The following is a 22,672-nucleotide window of genomic DNA, read 5'->3' as shown; positions in this document are numbered from 1 at the left end:
TACGTGAGGTTGAGCTTCATGCAGGCGTTGAGGCTTCCATCAGTTAAACGTGAGCGTAGGTTGGTCTTAATGTTCCTCATATGCGAGAATGACTGCCCACATGCATATGTAGAGCCAAACATGGTCAATACGGCGATACTCACGCTGCATTGTGTGGTATGTCACAGGAAGCTCGTTCCAAGTTTTAAGAATCAGCTGGTCTTCAGGTTGAAGATCTTTTATTTCTGTCCACTTGTGTTCCCTCGCCAGCTCTGCTCGCTATATCTTCAGCTACAGATACTATTAGCTGTATCTTCAAAACTAATTTCTGTTTACTTTTAAATGACACAGTATTTTTAAGAAATATCACAAGTATTGTAAAAGTAAAAAAAAAATGGTACTAAAAAATTCTGGGAGCCATATGCTGTCACCAGAAGAGCCATATATGGCTCGCGAGCCATAGGTTCCCGACCCCTGATCTAAACTGTCAAACCGCATAAAACGATGACGAAAGGGTTGTCGAGGCTCTCGGCGCGCGTACTGCTTACATCACAGGCATGCGCCAGTAGCCTAGAAGCGTAAACAAAGCATGTCTGATTCTATCCATGGCGATCACCTGAAGGCTACATTGGCAGTACTTTTAAATACACAAGAATCTGTCCCGCGGCGTGACTGGACCCACTGTCTGTGAGTGACTCTGCTTTGGTCCAATCACATTCCCCACCCACAGTCTGCGAATCAGAGGCAGAGTAGGGCGGGTCTTCACAGCACGTCATGTGACATGCGCCAATCGTGTGACAGCGGGGCTCAGTCGTCTCGAGTCATTACAGCCTCGTCTGCACGGAGATTTCCATCCCAAAACGCTAGTCTAAACGCAAAATTAAAAGTGAGACCGCAAGACGACTTTTGCGGTTTCTGTTCAGACTCTCCGTCTAAACGTAGCCTTAGTTGCTGTCTCCCTCTGCTCCAGATCCACCCAGTGACCTACTGATGATTAAGAAAGAAGAGGCTCAGGACACACTAGACCCAACCATGGATATTTCCACTGGGCTGAAGGAGGAGCCCACAGACCATCAGGATACCAGTATGTTACTTTTCTTTTTATTGTCTTTATTTTCTCTTGTTGTCTTTCTTCTGTTGCAGCACAGTTATCTGTCTCTGTCTATCTGTCCATAGCTTTCCCTCCTCTCATTCTTTCCATAAAGCCCTAATCTGTGATTTTCCTTTACCATAATAAAGTGAGGTATTTTAACATACATTTGTGAAGAGTCTGATAGATGGAAAATAAAATTATAAATGTGTTTCATTACTCTTTATAAAGGAAATAGGTTTGACTGTCTTGCACTAGCCGGTAGACCCTGTATATGGCCGGTCCCTGGTCAAAGTTTGAATAAATCCATAGGGAAATCTTTTGGTCCAGAGATTGAAGACTCTGCAACATAGATACAATATTCTTAGGTTTCTAGATGTGTGAGGTTATGAATTTACCCTTGTGGATGGTGTGGTTTCAGTGTTTCCCCCTGAAAAAAAATTCCTGAATCCATATTTGTGCGTGCGCACATGCCACCGGAATCCATATTGGGGCACGCTGCCGGAGAAATAACTTAAAACTACCTTAGAATTGTTCAAGATAGGTTATTCATAGGGGTGGAACGGTTCGGTTCGTATCACGGTTTTGCGGTCATGGTTTTCGGTTTGATTCGATACGTTGTTTTTTATTTAAAAAATGTAAACATGCTTCTCATTTATTTGAAAAAATAATGTTTGGCACACAAAGACCGAACTGACTGAAAAATATAGGCAACATTTGTCAAAGTATTAACTTAGTGCAAACAAACAAAATAATTAAACCTTTCCATTTTTGTGGCCACATTATAGACAAAGGCCATCAACATAAAGTATGCATATGCTCAACCAGCACTAGACTTTCTTATCAAAAAGGAAAAGTCACAGAAAATATTATTATGGTTTTAAATAAGGACGTTTATGGGGTTACTTGTATTAACCTGTTCCACAAACATCTCAAAACAAACTGGTCAGACTACTGCTTGACATTACTCCTAGAACCCACCTCACCCCTGCCCACTTTGACAACCTAGGATGGCTTAGAGTAGACGACAGAGTACAGCAACTTGCAATGGGCCTGGTCTACAAGATACACTACACGACCAAGGTACCCATGTACATGTCAAAATACTTCCCAAAGGTCAGTGAATACCACGATCACAACACCAGAGGGAGCTCCACAAATCATGTTAAACCCAGATTCGGCTCAAACAAGGGACTAAACACGTTTCGCAATTATGCCACATCAATGTGGAACGCCCTACCCAAAGCTGTAGGAATGTGAATCACTACCCACTTTCAAAACCACTCTCAAAGAACACCTACGGGAGACTGCAATTCGAAACTGGCCCCTGTAAATGTCCTAACCCAACCCCCTCCAATGTACAGTAAATGACCAAGCATGGTTTTGTCAATATTCCAATGTACAGTTTTGCTTGTACAGTGTTCCCCACCCACCCCTCCTACCCAACCCCCACCCAACCCACCCAACCCACCCAACCATCTCCAATGTACAGCCCCCCACCCACCCAACCCCACCCCACCTACCCAACCTCCTCCAATGTACAGTTTTTACGTCAAATGTATATACTCTCTTTTCTGGACTCTTTTTGTATCACAAACAGTATTGTATTTGCAAATCTGGTATGTCATAAATGTATAGATGTAGCAGTACTGTCTACAGGGCCGCCTGGGAGAAATGCGAGGCCCTGTGCGAGATTTAAACGCAAGCCCCCCCCCCCCCAAAAGGTAAAAAAAAATAATATATATATATATATATATATATATATTTTTTTCATACAGTCAACATATTCTTAAATAATAGCGCTGCCCGAGGCTGGGCATGATACAGTCAACATATAGCAAGAGAGAGAGCGAGAGAGAGCTCCCGTTCTACAGTCAATATACAGTGTACAGAGAGAGAGACACATTGGAAAGAAATTGAAATGCTATTTGGCCCTAAACAGAGAGTACACAGTGGCAGAATACCTGAGCACTGTGACTGAAGATCCTTGACTAGGTACAGACTCAGCGAGCACAGCCTAGCCATCGAGAAAGGCCGCCATAGGCAGACTGTGTGTGTTAGAAAGAGAGAGAGAGAGAGAGAGAGAGAGAGAGCATGTGTGTTTGTCGTGTGTGTTAGAGAGAGAGCATGTATGAGAGAGATAAGCAAAGATGACCCCCTAAAGGATATTCAACTTTTAATGAAAGAACAAAACAGAAGGAAAAGATAACTTCACAAAGGCAATATGAATATACATAGATCCAAAAGGACAAAGATCAACACTTAAATCCAAAGAGAAGAGGGTCTATACCAGAGAAAACAAAGCAGCAAGGAGCCATTTGGCCGACATCAGCTAAAGGCTAGCCAGGTAGGCTACTGACACCAGGCCACACACAGCTTTGGCCAACGGCCCAACGCTACCCAAGCTACACAAACGACCAAGACAATGAATTCACACACAGCACATGTCGTATCTCCAAATGTTGTGAAGTAACATGTGTTTTGCCTGGAAAAAAACATCGTTATTAACAAAACATTCGGGAGGGGAAGGAAGGAAGAGTGGGGTAATGTCATGACATTTTCATTAATCTTACCTGCACCAAGGAACGCAGGGCGAAAGGCTGCAACACAGGTCTCCACGTTGACGAAAGGCCTCTCGCTGGCGGGACAAAAAGCTATGCTATGGCCGGAGCCTTGTCATGGTGCAGGCCCGACTACATCTTCTGTCAAAGATGATGTCGTAGTCAGAGTGCCAGAACCCCCTGCTATTCTCACGGCTAATGTCAATGGTTGTAGCACAAGCTAACAGCTAACTAGTCTCTAGGCTAACTGATAGCATCAAACGAACGTTCCCAGCCGAGCGCAGCCGGCAGCTAACGTCGTAGCTAAACAGCTAACTGGCTAACAGTTAGCTCAACCAGGCTATCGCTAACCATTAGCTAACGCAGAAGCAAGCTATGCGGCTACATACAGGTGCTGACACCAGGCCACACACTGTTAGCTACTAGTAGTACTACAACAGCTAGTCGGCCAGTTTAGCTCCAGAGAGAGAGAGAGAGAGATGTCCACGGCGGGAATAGAATAGAGTTAATAGAATAGGTTAAAAACTCACCAAACGTCCAAGAGGATGGAGACAACCGCGTGGAGTTGACGAAGTTCATCTGCCAAACGACCATCCTCTTCATCTTGGCTGCATGCGCATGATGCGCTGTCTCTAGGTTAGCTAACGCTAGTTAGCCTTTAGCTAAGCTAGCTACTAACCGACATTTGTCCCGCCAGAGAGAGGCCTTTCGTCAACGTTCCTTGGTGACCGACCGACTGATAATGACCGACCTCTTCGTCTTGGCTGGCATAACTAAGCATAATAGTCAAAAGCTGCACGCGCGAAATAGTCAAACGCAGCTGACGCGCGCCGGCGTACTACACATGATGTAAGTAACCACTCCCTTCGTTGAAACCAATAGTATGTCTGCTGCAGAGCCCCAGAGCTCCAATAGTGACCCAGGTGCAGACCCAGGAACAAGTCAGACACATTCTACAAACGTGTCTAATGTGAAATATATAAGCATATAAGCAAAACTAGATTTTAGGTCTGTGATGAAAAAGGGCCTCGCGGGAAGGGGGGCCTCGCAAAAAAAAAAAAAAAAAAAAAAAAAAAATTCCGAGGCCCCCCTTCCCGCGAGGCCCTGTGCGACCGCACTGCTCGCACACCCCCTGAGGCGGCCCTGACTGTCTATCTGTATGTTGTAGGAGACTGGAAATCACGACCAAAGAGAGTGAAGTTTCTTTGACCACACATCAGTGTGCATCATTTATTAGCATAGCCATGGATACCACAACAAACCAAGCCAAGCGTTCATATGGCCGCTCTAGCTACCCACAATGCCCCGTGTTCTTAAAGTGACAGTGTAGGTGGATTATGTCCAGTCCAGGTAAGTGTCCATGTAAGTGCCCACTACATATGTCCCCCCAGAATTCACCCTACTAACTCACAGGAAATAACAAACTACAAAAAACGCTGAGCGAGTGCCACGGGGTGATCCACATCCAAGTGAGCTGGCTTAAGCCGGTCCACCGAGACATGTTCCGGTTTACCGCCAATGTCCACCACGAAGGTCTTACTTCCCGTCTGTAGGACCCGAAACGGGCCATCGTAGGGGGGTTGACAGGACCCGCGGTGGGCATCGTGCCGTATGAACACATATTCCGTCGCCTGGAGGCCGGGTGGAACACGAGTCTGTGGCAAACCATGCTGCAAGGTGGGGACCGGCACAAACGCCCTAGCGTTCTCCAAGTTTGAAACACGCTGCTGGGTCGCAGACCAGGGGTCTGTGGTGTCAGGTAAAAACTCCCCGGGGACCCGCAGCGGTTGGCCATAGACCAGCTCAGCCGACGATGACTGGAGATCCTCCTTGGGGGCGGTCCTGAGACCCAACATGACCCACGGGAGCCTGTCGACCCAACTACCATCGCTAAGGGTAGCTCGGAGAGAGGCCTTCATGGACCGGTGAAACCGCTCACACAAACCGTTAGCCTGCGGGTGATAAGCGGTAGTGCGGTGCAGTCTCACGCCTAAGTTTCTGGCAATCTTGGACCAAAGGTCAGAGGTGAACTGAGGTCCGCGGTCCGACGAAAGGTCAGACGGAGCACCGAACCGGGCCACCCACGTATATATAAACGCCCGAGCCACATCAGTGGACGTTGTGGATGAGTGGTTCTGTCCACCATCGTGAGGAGGTATGTGAAACCATGCGATGGGGGCAATGGACCCACCAGGTCAGACCACACACATTGACAGTGTTGTGAAGAAGGCACGACAACGCCTCTACTTCCTCAGGCGCCTAAGGAAGTTCCAAGTCAGTCAGAAGATCCTTAGGAACTTCTACTCATGTACAATAGAGAGCATCCTGACCGGCAACATCACCTCCTGGTTTGGGAATAGCACTGCACAAGACCGTAGCAGACTACAAAGAGTGACACGTTCAGCCGAACGCACAATTAGAGGGGGGCTTCCCACCCTCCAGAACATTTACAACAAGCGGTGCAAGGGGAAGGCTAAGAGAATTATTAAGGACTCGAGCCACCCGAACAACTGCCTCTTTGAACTGCTGCCGTCAGGCAAGCGATACCGGAGTCTTATGGCGAGCACAGAAAGACTCAGAAGGAGCTTCTATCCCCAGGCCATCAGGCTGCTAAACGAACAATAATCGCTAAACGAACAATAATCACTATGCAACAACCATCAAATGCACACAGCACACACACCCACACGCACACACTCACTCAAACAAACAACACACTGCAGCACCCACTCTCCACACTTTAGATCACACAAACACACTTACACTTTATATTTATTGATAAAGGATTTGCACTACAACTCGTACACCTACTGTGAATTGTACCTAAACTGCACCTCGTCCATTTATGCCTTGCACTATATAGTATAGTATTGTATATTAGTACACTGCACAGTATTGTATATTGTATGGTAACTACGTCTACGAACATTGTACATATGTCTAAACTGAACACTGTGACCTCTTTTTTTACTTCTAATTTTTACTATGTCTTTATTTCATACTTATCTTGTCATGCACAGTCTCTGGAGCGCAACAGTAAGAAGCATTTTGTACAAAAGTATTCTGTACTTCTGTATGACAACTATTAAAGAAACTTGAAACTTGAACTTGAGGTCCACATTCACATGGTCAAACCTCCTTTCGGGCATGGAGAACTGGGCCAAAGGAGCTTTAATGTGGCGGTGTACCTTAGCGCGCTGGCACATCACACAGGTCTTAACCCACCCGCTCACATCCTTTTTCAGCCCGTGCCAAATGAACTTGGCTGCCACCTGTTTTTGAGATGCCCTGTTTCCGGTGTGAGAGAGACCATGTATGATGTCAAAAACATGACGTCTCCAACTGCTGGGCACCACCGGTCGCGGCCGTCCCATGGAAAGTTGCACAGGAGTGTGCCGTTAGCCTCATTAAATGCCACATCCTCCAGCCTGAGTGCTGTGATGGCCGTCCTGTAGGCCTGAACGTCCAGGTCGGAAACCTGGTCTGAGGCCATGCGTGCATAGTCTAAACCAGGGGTGGGCAACTTTGTATATGGTGAGGGCCACAAAATGTCCACAATCAATCTGGGGGGCCGCATTGTTTATCGGCAGTCCCGCCAGTAGTACCCCATCACTCAAATAGCCCTAATAGTCACAAGGTATATAAACAATTATAATTTGTTGTAACTTTGTTTTTATTCCATTTCAAATGCATTTAGTAATGCAATTTCAACTTTATGAATTTATAAACAGCTGAATTTAAAAGTATTGCTGTGTAACCCCATATATATACAAAATTATCAATTATAATTAAGGCTTCTAATAAAATAAATGTATGAACTTAAAGCCCACTGCTCAACAAACACAAAGCAGCATTCCTGCTGCATTTCACTACAACAGTAAATCAAAAGTGCAATAATAAATGATTTTGTTAAATGTATAAACTTTATCCTGCTACTAAACAAAACATTATAACACTGAAATGCATGTTATGGATATGAAGCACTCAGGAATGTTTTGTTTAGTAGCAGGATAAAAGTGTATACATTTAACAAAATCATTTATTATTGCACTTTTGATTTACTGTTGTAGTGAAATGCAGCAGGAATGCTGCTTTGTGTTTGTGTTATTAGTGTTATCTGAACACTACAAAAGTAAACAAGTAAAGTGCAAGTAAAGTAAAGTGCAATACTACATGCCTCCCATTGACCCTTTATTAAACTGGCATGACATTCACCCTCGCCCCACAGTGGGTCAATAATGGTTATAATAATAATAATAATAATAATAATAATAATAATAATGGTCCCCTCTCTACACCTCTCCATCATCTCCCCCCCCCCTCTCTACATCTCCATCATCTCTTCCCCCCTCTCTACACCTCTTCATCATCTCCTTCCCCCCCTCTACACCTCTTCATCATCTCCTCCCCCCCTGTCTTTAATGAGACACTTGTGGTCTCTCCATTTGGCGCACAATAGCAGGAATGTCAACTTCAATGTTTGTGCATGCAATCTGCATCAGATGAAATAATGTTTCATCCGACAGCCTGTTTCTCTACTTTGACTTGATGTGCTTCATGTTTGAGAAATTGCTCTCACATATGTATGTGCTCCCAAACATACTGGCCATAGAGAGGGCAAAGTCCCTGAGGAGTGGGAAGCGGGGCTCAGGTAGCAGTTTCCAAAACGAAATTCCCCTCTCATTTCTCTTTGCTTGAAAAAAAGGATCTGACTGTAGCTCGCACAGTTCAAGCTGCAACGGTGGGGGCTGCTCTGACACCGTAGCGGTGAGGGGGCCGGCAAACAGCGCTATCCGTGACTGCATGCCGTTGAAATCTTCAAACCGATCATTGAATTGCATTTGCAGTGTTTCAATGTCGCTCCTGTACTTTCTGACGGCTCAGCCATTGGATTTCTGTGTGTAGCTGCAAGTCGCCATAATCAGTGTCCATCTCTTCCAAAAAGGAGACAAACTTTCTATGGTTTAGTGACCTGTTGCCTCCACGAATTAGATTGGTAACCTTGGTAACCAAATCCATAACATGGCTGTAGTAGTCAAGCTTCTTGGCACAGAGAGCCTCCTATATCAGATGAAAAAAAAGAAAAACTATTTAACGACTCTCGCATATAATTTGACTACACTCGACTCGCATTGGTCATTATAGTGACCCACAATAGATGGAAATTATGCTAGCGAACTTACCTGATGTATAATGCAGTGCAGCATTGGACACTCAACGCCACTCTGCCATAGAAGCCCGGCGAATCCTGTGTGTTTTCCTTTCATTGCCGGTGCTTCATCGGTAACAACAGCCGACAGTTTATCAAAACCCCCATATTGCTGCACGGCACTTTCAACAGCGTTTCATATGTCCACACTAGGGCTGACCCCTATTAGTCAAATAGTCGACTAATCGATCGAAAGGAGCCATAGTCGACTGCCAACTCTTCTTAGTCGAATACAATACAATTTTTTTTTTTTTTTATATATATATTGGCCTGGGGCCGCATGGAACGTCGGTGAGGGCCGCCAGTTGCCCCTCCCTGGTCTAAACCAACATGGACGGCCCCGACCAAGGCCCGAGAGAGACAATCTGCCACTAGATTGTCCCTGCCTGCGACGTGCTGAATATCCGTAGTAAACTCTGAGATATATAACAGATGCCTCTGCTGACGGGCACACCATGGCTCACTTACCTTAGCCATAGCAAAAGTGAGTGGCTTGTGGTCTACAAATGCCGTGAACGAACGAGCCTCCAGCAGGGAACGGAAATGCCGCACGGCCAGATAGAGGGCGAGGAGCTCCCTATTGTTATGGGAGATTTATAATATAATATGAGCCAATAACTATTCTGAGTCCAAAGTTGAAATAAGAAATAGAAGATAGATTTAATTCCTCACAGGAGGGCTCTGAAACTCCCTGAGGAGGAGGCTCTGACCCAATATACACTACTGGTAGGGAGCAGAGTAGACGACACATTGTCTCTACTGCATTGCATCACCTATCCTTTACAATGACAGCGGTCTGCAGCACAGGCCCTGTAACTCACGGACATTTCTCTTGGCCAATAAGAAAACGCGCTTGTGCTTCAATGGCCTCTCGAGTCTGGGAATAAAAAACTCGTCAATTCTGCTCTTCATGTAAGAGGAGAAGACAGCGATTCTCCCAGAGAGACCACAACGTGAGTAAAACAATTGAAAAAGGTTCATGTAACAATTGGACTAAGACTCTCTGAGGAGGAGGCTCTGAAACTCTGAGGAGGCTCTCTCACTGAGAGGGAGGCTCTGAAACTCCCTGAGGAGGCGGCTCTGACCCAATATACACTACTGGTAGGGAGCAGAGTAGAAGACAAATTGTCTCTACTGCATTGCATCACCTATCCTTTACAATGACAGTGGTCCCTGTAACTCACGGACATGTCTCTTGGCCAGCAAGAAAAAGCGCATGTGACGTTTTCAAATGGTCGGGGGAAACCCGTGTCCCACCTATCCTGATTTGGTGTGGGAGACAGGAAAATCCCCCCCCCCCCCCTGTGACGAGAGAGAGAACACCCTCGACAGGGAGACTGATTGGCCGAGAGGTTGTGCATTTCTACCTATCAAGTTTCGTAAGGATATAACTATATCCGGGGCGGGGGGAGGTTTATTTGATCCACCCCCTCACCACCTCACCCCTGATACGACGCCATAAGAAAGCAGAGCCGTGACACCAGTTGCATGGCGCGCCAGATGAAAGCACATACTTACCTGTAGAGTAAAAGCTTTACATCATGTACGCCAGCCACAGCCGATAACCTTGTTTGTGTAAAAAAACGGCCTTATCCACGGCTCTGGCTTATGTGTAAAAACTTGCCACGCATTATTTATATCATTACCCTTAAGCAAAGAAAAAATACCAAGCTAAAGAGAGGGACTCAAGGCCCTTGGTCATATGCCACATATGTACAACTCTGTAGGCTAACACCCAGACCATTTGTGGACTCAATGCTACGTTTACCTAAACGTTACATGAAACACACACACAACTCTCATCATACAATAAAAACCCCCAGTTCACTTTTACTCACGTAAGAAGAACGCTGTCTTCAAGTAGAGGAAGAGTGGGGCATTGTAATGTCCTACCTGACCCTCGGACGCAGGATGAATGGCCGCAACAAATGGCTGGTCGATGTTGACGAAGATGACGCCGAGTCAGAGTGTTCAGGGCCCGCTACCTCCCCACGGCTAACGCCAGCGGTTAGCCTAACAGCTAACTCCAGGCTGACGGTTAGCACAAAGCTAACAGCTAGCCTCTTCACAGGCCCACCGTCGGCTCCGACCGATGGCCAGCTGCCAGCTAGCTCTTACTGGCCTATCGATAGCCACCAGCTAACGCAGCAGCAAGCTAACGATTAGCTCTGACGGGCCCACTGTTAGCTAACGGCTACTACTGAAGCTGTGTAACGTGAGGAATAGCGATGCAGGCCCGATCACTCCAGACAGCCGACTGCTCTTCTTTATCCCAAAGAAAAAGGAGAGGCAATACAGAACGGTGTTACCAGAGATACAGTGGCATCGGCAGCAAAGCTCCGTTTTATGTGGGCTGCTGCCGTCTTGAGCTCAGGGAACAAGGCACGCAACTCCCCTTGCACACCTTCTTCCATCTCGCTCGCATCCCTCGCGGTCGGGAGGCTGCACACACTGTCTCCAATGGATAGGCGGGAGCCAGCATCCGGTGCGGTCGAAGGGCATCTCGTCTCGGGGGTGGAGACTTTAACCCAGTCCCGGAGTACGAGGGTCCCCGGGAAGACGCAGCACCCTCTGCCACTCCCCGAGGGGGAGAGTGCCTTGTCTCCACCGGGCCTTCGAACAAGAAAGCCCCCGCCTCCTCCATGAAATCCTCAGTTTCCATCGGATATGGAGAAGTGGCGGGGGAATCCTTGCTCGGAGCCAGCTCAACGCCACTGATTAGCTGTCCGCCCCCGCTGCTCACCGTCGCAAGACGGGAACGAGAGGAGGCGAAGAGTTTGCGTCGCAAATCCCATGGCACCAGAGGGACTGCCAGCCTATCAGCCGACTGCCCTCTGGCGGAGGAACCAGAGCCGGAACCCGGCCATCTCACTGGAGATAGGGGCGCGACGGCTCCTCGGCGACACGCACTCTCCTCCAGACGCCGCTCAGACGCACCTGCCTGCCACAAACGTTGAGTCAGGGACGCCCCACGACGCACGGAGGAAGCCGTGACAGTGAAGCGCTGGTGGAGGTTAGAGCGGTAGTTGTCTAAGTCCTCCGGTGGTGAAGACATTATCGCTTTATTTTTTCCGAAAATCGGTGAGAAAAAAAAACAAAGGTACAATGTCAACGCAGCTCCTTTACCAACTAACTACTTTAACACTAAACTTAAAGCGGTGCTTTACACAGGCTTCGGTGGTGAAAGTAGGGAAGAAGGTGATGGTATGGCCATGACCCCGCTTATATAGGAGCGGTCAGGCAGATGGGTGCGTACACGTGGTGAACGTTTTCATGATAGTATATGATTAAAGGGATAGTTCCAATAGATCAAAGCGTAAGCTATATATGAAATATAACATAATAATAACTAACATTCTCACATAGCAAGTGAGAAAATTAAGAACTGTATTTCAGCAAATGTACTTCATTACACTCTCTGAATGAACACTCTCCATCTCTCTCACACACTCTCTCCATCTCTCTCACACACTCTCCCTCTCTCTCACACACTCTCCCTCTCACACTCTCTCTCTCTCTCTCTCTCTCTCTCTCTCTCTCTCTCTCTCTCTCTCTCTCTCACACATGCACAAAGTGTAACAGGCAGGGATAATACAGTTCAAACAAAAAGTGTCTCTTTCTCTGTCTGTCTGTAAGATTCTCTTTCTCTCCCCCACTGTCTCTCCCTCTCTCCCCTCCATCTCCTTCCATTTATCTATCTCTCTCCTTCCCTTTCTCTCTCCCTCTCTCTCTTCCCCCTCTCTCTCCCCCTCACTCTGTCTCTCTCTCACACACACACACACTAGTTTTGCGCAGGCTGATCCATAGTGGGCGGTCAACCGTGGTCGCGAGACAAACTAAAATGTTTATTGTTTGCGGGTAATTTGCGGCCGGGTTAGTTAAAAAAATTATTTTATTAGCATAATATCGCCGATATCCTGCATAGATCAAAGCGTAAGCTATATATGAAATATAACATAATAATAACTAACATTCTCACATAGCAAGTGAGAAAATTAAGAACAACTGTATTTCAGCAAATGTACTTCATTACACTCTCTGAATGAACACTCCATCTCTCTCACACACTCTCTCCATCTCTCTCACACACTCTCCCTCTCTCTCACACACTCTCCCTCTCACACTCTCTCTCTCTCTCTCTCTCTCTCTCTCTCTCTCTCTCTCTCTCTCTCTCTCACACATGCACAAAGTGTAACAGGCAGGGATAATACAGTTCAAACAAAAAGTGTCTCTTTCTCTGTCTGTCTGTAAGATTCTCTTTCTCTCCCCCACTGTCTCTCCCTCTCTCCCCTCCATCTCCTTCCATTTATCTATCTCCTTCCCTTTCTCTCTCCCTCTCTTCCCCCTCTCTCTCCCCCTCACTCTGTCTCTCTCTCACACACACACACACTAGTTTTGCGCGGGCTGATCCATAGTGGGCGGTCAACCGTGGTCGCGAGACAAACTAAAATGTTTATTGTTTGCGGGTAATTTGCGGCCGGGTTAGTTAAAAAAATAATTTTATTAGCATAATATCGCCGATATCCTGCATCAAATCCCGACTCTTTCCTGAGGGATCTTCTTCCAATCAAATAAAGTCTAATCCGACAGCAGTAACCGCATAATGATTAATGAATAGTGATGTGGATGTAAATCAACAAAACACTTGTAGTACATTTTAGAAGAGACTAGTGTTATCACGATACTGGAATTTCGACTTCGATACGATACCTTGAAAAGTATCGATACTTCAATACCATTTCGATACCAAAAAAAAGAGAGAGAATTTTAGTAACGTTACATTTTCAACAAGATTGCTGCTATTTAAACACTTGATGGAAACGGGGTAACGTTAACCTTATGTCGACTGTAGTATTGTATGACCGACTAAACGTTAACGTTACTCCGTTTCCATGCAGTAATTATAACGGTGGCCAGCTAAGCTAACGGAGCTAACTGCTAGCAGTAGCTAACGTTAGCTGGTAGCTGTAACGTTACAACGAATCAGCTGTTGATATTATGCGCCATCAGTAGACAATGTATCATGTATTAAACTAGAGTTAATGCTTCAGTCGCAGTGACGTTGAAAGAGCAACTGTCACGAACCTCTTTCATTTCTTTATGGAGATCCGTGCTGGCACTGCAAAAATGTTTATTTACAAACTGAAGACTGCTCTGTGACTCTGTGAGGGGAGGGCTGGAGCAGGCGGAGGGGCAAGCGCGCTCTGAACAGCGTGTCAACAACTTGCTGTAGAACACTCGCCAGCTGGTACCGATACTGCAGAAAGTATCGGTATTTCGGGAAATGAGTATCGAAGCCGTTTTAAATATTCTGTATCGATATGTATCGATACTTCGATATTTTTGACAACACTAGAAGAGACGGAAGGCTTTTAGAAACGAGTGTTCAGTCACTGTATAGTGTGTGGCTACTTACCAGAGGCTGGCAGCCTGGCATGATACGAGGCTTCCTGTGATTTGGCTGTGGTTGTACAGCAGGATTGAATCGTGGACTTGCGCTTATTCCATGCATCACGTTTTCGTGTGAAGAAATCTGGTTAAAAAAAATATTCTCCTCCACTATTCTCTTTCGAATATCTCCCGTTTGAGCCACTTTTGCGACATCCCTCGGCTAGTCATCACTAGCTTGCTTGTAACGTTAGCTAATCGTGCACGCGCTACAGGTACTAGTGTCCGTCAGAAACAACGTCAGACTCAGAAACAAACATTTATTTTGTTTCTAAATCTAAAAACAACCAAATAAATGTAGAACTTATTTTAAACCCCAATTTCAATTATCTCAAGCTTATTTTCATTCGTTGTATTAGTATTTTGATTTGAAAGTTTGTTTTATAAAGATTTTGAAAAACATTGAGATTTCAGGGATCCCTCCGAGTACCACCAGCAGGGGGCCCAAGTACAAGTTCAAGTTTCTTTAATAGTTGTCATACAGAAGCAGGGAGCGAAATTAACTTTTTGACTCACTGGCCAGTGGCGGGTAGATGGGAAGAATCTACCCGCCAAGCATATTTCTTACCTGCCAAATTTTTTTTGATTAAAAAAAAATATATATATATATTTTATATAAAAGAATTTTTTTTAAATAAAATATATATTATAATCATACTTGTAGTTGTATTATCTGCGAGACATCGCCAAGTCAAAATGCTCACTATCTGCAAACAGCTCCACTGTCTGTGTGTATACTTGAGTAGCCTCCAGCTCCAGCAAGGATTCTCCGGCGATGCAGCTAGACCCTATACTAATACTCTACATTCAGCATGCAAGGATTCTCCGGCGCTGCAGCTGGACCCTATTGGTATAATGTTACGGTTCTTTGGTCAAATCACATTCATCAAGCCCTCAGCTAGAATACGCATTGAATCAATGTTATAAGACATTGATATCAGGAGCTATCTGTAGCTACTGCTAGCCCGCTAGATAACGTTAAGACAATTTAGTTTACTGGGACATATAGAGCTAACGTGAGCTAGCTAACGGAACGGAGGTATTATGCACTCGAGTCGACTATTGCTGGAGCATTTGTTGATATCAGCAGCTATCAGTAGCTAGCCAGCTAGATACCGTTAGACAATGCCTCGTCATGTATTAAACTAAAAGTGAATAGTTGACTGGGTCATTGTTTAAACAGTAACGGTAGCTCATGGAGGTCCACTCTTCTAGACTAGAGCAGACTGCCTCTGTGTTGATACGAGCAGAAGCCCTTAGCCAATAGTATCCCGCTGCAGGGCTGGGCGGATATGACTCGTTGCCACAGTTTGTTTCAAAATAAGAGTATCATACGAACCGAATGTTGCTAACTGCCGGAGCCATCGATATTATGACTGGAACTGCGTTTGGAGCGGAAATGAGACCCGCACAGATTTTCAAAATAAGAGTATCGTTATGAACTACACGCCACACGGCGGGCAGACCTCTCAGTGGCAAGCGCCAAACGTAAAAACTGAGCGCCAATGGCGGGCGGCAGGCTTAAATTTCGCCCCCTGTACAGAAGTACAGAATACTTTTATACAAAATGCTTCTTTCTGTTACGCTCCAGAGACTGTGCTAGACAAAAGATAAGTATGAAATAAAATAAGTATAGCATGTAAAGTCACGTACATAGACCCAAGTGTTCAGTATATACATACCGTAATTCCTCTAATAGTAACCGGGTCTCAAATACAAGCCGGGTCTCTATTAATGGCCGGGTGCGCTCTTGAGCTAAGCAATTATAAGCCGGCCTCCTAATACAAGCCGGGTTACTAATATACTGAGCTGCATACTGAGCTAGTTACTTGATTTCACTTTGAAAACATTGAAATGACCAGTGACCACCTGTAATTGCACTGTTTACTATTTCATACAGTACTTGGTTTCAATAAATGAACCCAGTACATTTTACTGGGTTCAAACTGACACAAAATGTTGATTTATTCATTATGATCCGTTTGAAAATTTGAAATATAGGCCTCCCTCTTATACAGGCCTCCTCCTAATACAAGCCTGGTACCCGCTACAGTTGAAACAAATACAAGCCGGGGTTACTATTAGAAGAATTACGGTATGTACAATGTTCAATGTAGAATAGAAGTAACTGAGTTACCATACAATATACTATGCAATATACTAATATACAATATACTATATAGTACAAAGCAGAAATGGGATGAGGTACAATTTAGGTACAATTCACAGTAAGGTGTACTGAGGTATGGGTTGTAGTGTTTAGGTGTTCTAAAGTGTGGAGAGTGGGTGCTGCAGTGTGTTGTCTGTTCAAAGCGAGTGTGTGCGTGTGGATGTGTGTGCTGTGAGTGCATTCGATGGCTGTTGCATAGTGTTATTGTTCGTTGAGCAACCTGATGGCCTGGGGATAGAAGCTTCTGAGTCTTTCTGTGCTTGCCATGAGACTCCGGTATCGCTTGCCTGACCGCAGCAGTTCAAAGAGGCAGTTGTTTGGGTGGCTGGAGTCCTTGATAATTCTCTTAGCCTTACCCCTGCACCGCTTGTTGTAAATGTTCTGGAGAGTGGGAAGTCCCCCTCCAATTGTGCGCTCGGCTGAACGGGCCACTCTCTGTAGTCTGTTACGGTCTTGTGCGGTGCTATTCCCAAACCAGGATGTGATATTGCCAGTCAGGATGCTCTCTATTGTACATGAGTAGAAGTTCTTAAGGATCTTCTGACTGACTTGGAAGTTCCTTAGGCGCCTGAGGAAGTAGAGGCGTTGCCGTGCCTTCTTCACAACACTGTCAATGTGTGTGGTCCATGTCAAGTCCTCAGATATGTGGACTCCGAGGTACTTAAAATTGTTCACCCTCTCAACCGGTGCCCCGTCGATGCTGAGGGGGCTGTAGTACCTGACCCCCGACCTCCTAAAGTCCACAATCATCTCCTTTTGTTTTGCTGACGTTCAGGGAGAGGTACCCAGGTTAAGAACCACTGCTATAAAGTAAACTTCTCTAAACTTTCCAAGTTCATCCCCTGTCCCTGCTTAGCCTGGGCCACAGCCTTTGTACACCTCACTACTTCCTCTTGTCGCCATACCTGCTCCACTACCAGCTTCCTTCTTTCTGTGGGACCTGCCCCCCCCCCCCGGCCTTGTTGCACCTTACCTACGTCTGTATGCCTAAGGCTGTGGTTACACTAGGGCCAGGTTTGTTTTCAGTTTCAGTTTCGTTTTTCAGAACGCTACGTAATGGCAGGCAAGTTAGACATCGTTTTGTCTCCTGACCACCGAGTGATGTATATACATGTAGTACAATGCCAAAGCAGTAGGTGGCGATGTAGTTCAAACATGAAGGCCATTTTCAACCAATCAGAAGGATTGAACGAGTCACTCCACATCCTGCTCAAAATCTCAGAAAAGCCACCATCTTTATACCTCGCATGAGCCATTTAGCTACATAGCATTAATTTTTCAGCAAGAAATAAAGTGCAATAAACAAAAAACGGATACATTCACTGTGTGTTCTGCTTCATTTGTTGATGATTTGTTGATGAAACAAAACTAACATCAACACAATTGACCACCAAGAGCGGAGTTTAGTCTCACAAAAAGATAGCCGATTTTGTTAGCTTACGTGCTAACGTGATTGGGATATGCATTATAACAGTATAGCGTTGTGGCTAGCAGCGTAGTAACGTTAATGCTAGCAGAATAAATGAATGTAAATGTTATTTAACAGATTGCAGAATGGGTACAATACAATACGGCTCAATACAAACAATTGTTAAGGGAATGCAGACTAGAGTTGTTCCGATACCAGTATCGGAAATGCCGCCGATACTGCCTAAAATGCTGGTATCGGCGAGTACACGTAAATTCTAGCCTCCGATCCCATGATGTAATTTATCTCCTGTCGAGAGTGAGGATTATAAAATGAACATGTTTTAAAGTGTGATGCTGTGTCATTTTAACAGCAGATACACTTTCTTAAATTCCATTGTCCCCGACAGTGCGGGGAGCTCGGACGGGATGTGTTTTGCTGGTGTTATGATAGCATTAGCTGGAAAGATAGCTAGTTGGAACAACATCCGCTTTAACGTTACATCAAATCAGATGATCGCCTGTCCTTTCTCCAGGACCTAACACTGTCCGTGACAGTCTATCAACAATAATGCACCCACGGTGAATTGTATTTAAGTTAAGTAGCTACTGACTAGCGTTAGCTGACTATTACTAACATTATCAAATGTCAATGCGGGAAGACGAGCTAGGTCAGTTAGCTTAGCTTGATAACGTTACCGTGTCTAAAGTTGGTGCTATTCATAATTCAGCAATAATGGCTGCAGACCTGCAAGCAAAGTACAGCAAGTGCCAAAGGATAAGAGTCTGAGTTTCAAAAGAGAATGGTGAATATTTATTTTGCATCAAAAATCACAACATGAACGTTCTATCTGCCACTAGCTTACAGACTGAATAGGGTATATCTGCAGAGCCACTGAGTAGCGAGTGCAACACCGTTTAATGTCCGTGTGGATCATTGGAGTAGGGTATATCTGCAGTGCTGCAGCCCATACTCATTGATTAATGATACTAATACAAATCTATACACTCACCTGTTGTTGAATAAATACCATTACTTTCTAGTTATTACTAAAAAACAGTAACAGTATCTGTAAAAAAAAAAAAAAAAGTATAATTTATATAATTATTTTTTTGTATGCACTGGTATCGGATAAATATGGGTATCGGCTGATACCCAAAGCTTAGGTATCGGATCGGAAAGGGAAAAATGGTATCGGAACATCTCTAATGCAGACTGTTGTAGTTTAGAGTACTGGGTTCCTTTGACAACACGTTGGTATCCGCAGCTACTTAGGACAGCTCTGCTGTAAACACTGGAAATAACCGTGCGGGTCTCTACTGCACATGGGCATTGGGCAGAATGGCTCCGTATCCGGCTTGCGCAAATTACATGGCACCATTGTCGGCGAGTTTCCAAAACGAAAACACTTTTTTTTTTTAAGATCTTTTTTTTGGCGTTTTATAGCTTTATTACTACTGGGCAGTCCAGTAGGGAGAGACAGAGGAGAAACGGGAGACAGAGTGGGGGGGAAGACATTCGGGAAATAACGACAGATTCGGGAATCTGACCCGGGTCGCCCGTGTCGTGGCTGAGCGCGCTATGTGGCGCCCACGAAAACACCTTTTGAGCGTTGCCACTAGGAAAACACGTTTTCCTGCCAAAACTGCGTTTCTTTTTAACCTTGACATGCAAACGTAATCATTCGAAAATAGAACGTTGCTGTTTTAACCCAGTGTAACCATGGCCTAAGAGCTGCCTCTACTTCCTGTACTGCCTGTCTTGGGTTCCATTTCCTCCCTCTAGTTGGATTTGGGACCAACTTACTAACTACTGTATGTTTGCTCCCTGATAACAATATTGTTATCAATATTGTTCTCGCCTTCACACACATAAACTTCTCTGTTAGACTTGTTACTGGTAGCTGGAGAATGCCTTTACCATACAATGCCACACTACTGATACACTGAGGAACTCCTAGCCATTTCCTAATGTACAAATGAACCAATCTCTCTACCTTTGAAACACTACAACTTTAACTTGCCTGGAAGCCATGACTTCTCTATCCTTCCTATCCCCTCTACAACATATTTCCTAAGTTGCTCTATCTGTTCACCATCATTCAACTCCTCATTATACCACCTACCAAAACTCTTCACTGGCTTGTCCCTTTATAGATGGAATTTCCTCCTCATCTACAGTATGTAAACTCTGGTCAATGAAATGCTTCTTGATTTACTAGGTTTAATCTTCATCCTAGCCCACTTGAGATTATCATTTAACTTCTCTAGTAACCTTTTTGTACAAGGCACTGGTCACTAATGTCATGTCATCCATGTAAGTCCTAATAGGTGGGAGGCGAGGCCCGCCCCGGCCGTCTCCCCACCTACCGCCCATTTTGAGGCTCTAATTATTACTTCCATCGTCATTGTGAACGCTAGTGGTGAAATGGATCACCCTGCCATAATGCCTATTGTTGTGAAGGATCAGATTAAACCGAATATATATATTTATTTATATATATATATTTAAATAGTGTTTGTATATCGTCTGATATCCCCTGTATATTCCTTGTACAATATGCACTGAATATCCCTTTAGTCTACTAAACAGCCCATAATAGTTTCATTCTACCATTGGACGAGAACCTGGCGCCAGGTTGCCATACCCCTAGGTTCAAGTTCAATCGTGCCGCCCAACATGTCGTGGCAAGCCCCGGTTCCGCGCAGGAATATGTCGGGCGAAATACGAATGGTACTATTTGTTCATAGCGCATATATATATGGCGCAAGTAAAGTAGAACTTTCTTTTAGTCCAGTTCTTTACCCTCCAACAGAGTGACAGACGCGAAGCCTCACCCACGACGCACGTGTGGTGTAGTAAGGCCTACTTGGCCTCAGAATAGGCATTGAGATATCGTTTGGATTAATAGTTGAATAGTCATAGTTTGGCACTATACCGTCGAGTTGGACGTATTCTATTAAGCTAATAATAGTCTATTTATGTATGGTGCATCGTTCGGTTAGAGTCGTAAAGTTATCAGTACCCCCATCGTTCCTGACGTTATCTGGACGCTTAACCAGGCTCGGCAGACCCCTAGTGGTGCTTGCATCCGAGGAGCTCCGGGCCAGGGCGACTGGACCTGTATATTGGATTACTCTACCCGGACGATGGCGAGCCTTCCGCGGCTTGGATTATGCTTTGGGTGCTTTGATTATTCCATGGATAACGGCCAACACTGCGGAGTGTTGGAACTACCCCCCGGAGAGGACTCCAGGTGAGACGGCGCTCTACACCAGTGAGGTCGCCTCACGTCTCTCCGTTGTGGACCGGCAGCTACCGTCCACCAGAGGGTCCAGCTGTATTCGTCTGCGGACCGAGGTTCTGTGGACACCGTGTTCAAGACTTTGAATTCTCCCAAGAAACCGTCGGCCAGATGGGATACCGCCAGCGGCTTCTCTAACCCCCCCCTCCTACTGTCTTACAACCAGCGGGACCCCCCCCCCCCTTAGTGTATCCAGCTATAATCATTTAAGTACCATCGCTATAGTTTCCTAAATATCCAGGTTGTATACTTACTCCCTGCATAACCAGAGATTGGACATTCAATGTTGATTTACCTACGAATACTCATTTGCCATACAAGTGCATATTTCAAATCATAAGTGTAAACAAGTGAACGTTGTATATACCTTTTGCTATATTAAATATTCGATTTGTACATTTGTGTGGATTCGTTTCATCAGGTGGGAAAGTGTTCATCATACTTATATCATGTACTGGATGGCCAGAAGTTAAAGTACAAGAGGTAGTGGTATTAAATACCATATCTAACAATACAGTCAGGGAATTGTACCCCTCAGTTACACCTATCTCTAGTCTCTTCCATGCTGTTGTAAACTCTGTAGTACTAAAGCACATTGTCAGTGTTTCCCACAGGATTTTCAGACACTATGGGGGCTGAACCTCCGACCCTCTAGGGGGGAATCTTTTTTGTGTACATTTTAAAGTTAAATGCATCAATCTGGTGCACTTTGAGAGCAAAATAAAGAGGCCGCTAGATCTATGATGAACTTTGTGCTCAAAACACAAAATCGACTAGACTAGTGCTTCCCAATCCTCTCCTCGAAGCACCTCAGCCGTTCAATGTATTTGTTCAATTCCACCACCAGCACACCTGATTCAACTTAACTAGTCCTTTATTAGTTGAATCAGGTGTGCTGGTGTTGGAATTTAACAAATGCATGGCACGGCTGGGGTGCCTCGAGGAGAGGTTTGGGAACCACGGGACTAGAGCATTCATCTGAGCCATCAAAGAAATGAAGCAAAAGTGCTTACCTGTGTTGAACTAATTTATTTTTTAGAAAATAATAATAATTACCGCCACAGTCTAGGTAATTAATGGGAAACCCTTTCATCAAGTTTACAATCACGGCAGGCACCAAATAAGGCTATGCGGTACCGAGCCAAAGGCATTTGCCAGGTCTAAAAATACCACCTGTAAATCTCTTTTCTCCATCTTGACTGATTGAATCTGGTGCCATATCATGCTTGTGTGTTCTATACATCCGGCAAACCCTGGGATTCCTTCTTTCTGCACTGCTGTGTCTATTTAACAATTCCTTTCTAGGTAGTTTGCTAGCCTCTGTGCCACTACACTAAAGAAAATCTTACCTTCTACATTCAGGAGAGATATAGTCAGAAACTGGCTTAACAGTGAGGACTCTTTTAGCTGGTCGTTCATACTAATACACATTGGCCGTATTAGGGGGTGGGAAACTGATGGGTGGGGATCGGGCGTTGTGGACAGCGACTCCTACAGGTCGGT

The 22,672-nt window shown here is 45.1% G+C and overlaps 1 protein-coding gene across 1 annotated transcript in view; it reads left to right on the top strand.

The window, feature by feature from the left end:
• Positions 1–22,672, top strand: part of LOC311225676 (uncharacterized protein) — a gene marked incomplete at its 3' end in the record, with an annotated part of 79,120 nt that overhangs the window by 37,309 nt on the left and 19,139 nt on the right. The window contains exon 3 of the mRNA XM_084311073.1: positions 950–1,063. Coding sequence (XP_084167199.1) covers positions 950–1,063 — 114 coding nt within the window. The remainder of the gene's footprint in view (positions 1–949; positions 1,064–22,672) is intronic.

Source organism: Notolepis coatsorum (assembly GCF_963971535.1).
Source record: "Notolepis coatsorum genome assembly, chromosome: 1".
Lineage (NCBI taxonomy): Eukaryota > Metazoa > Chordata > Actinopteri > Aulopiformes > Paralepididae > Notolepis > Notolepis coatsorum.
Note: the sequence above shows the minus strand (reverse complement) of the source record. Positions and strands in the feature narration are given on the sequence as shown.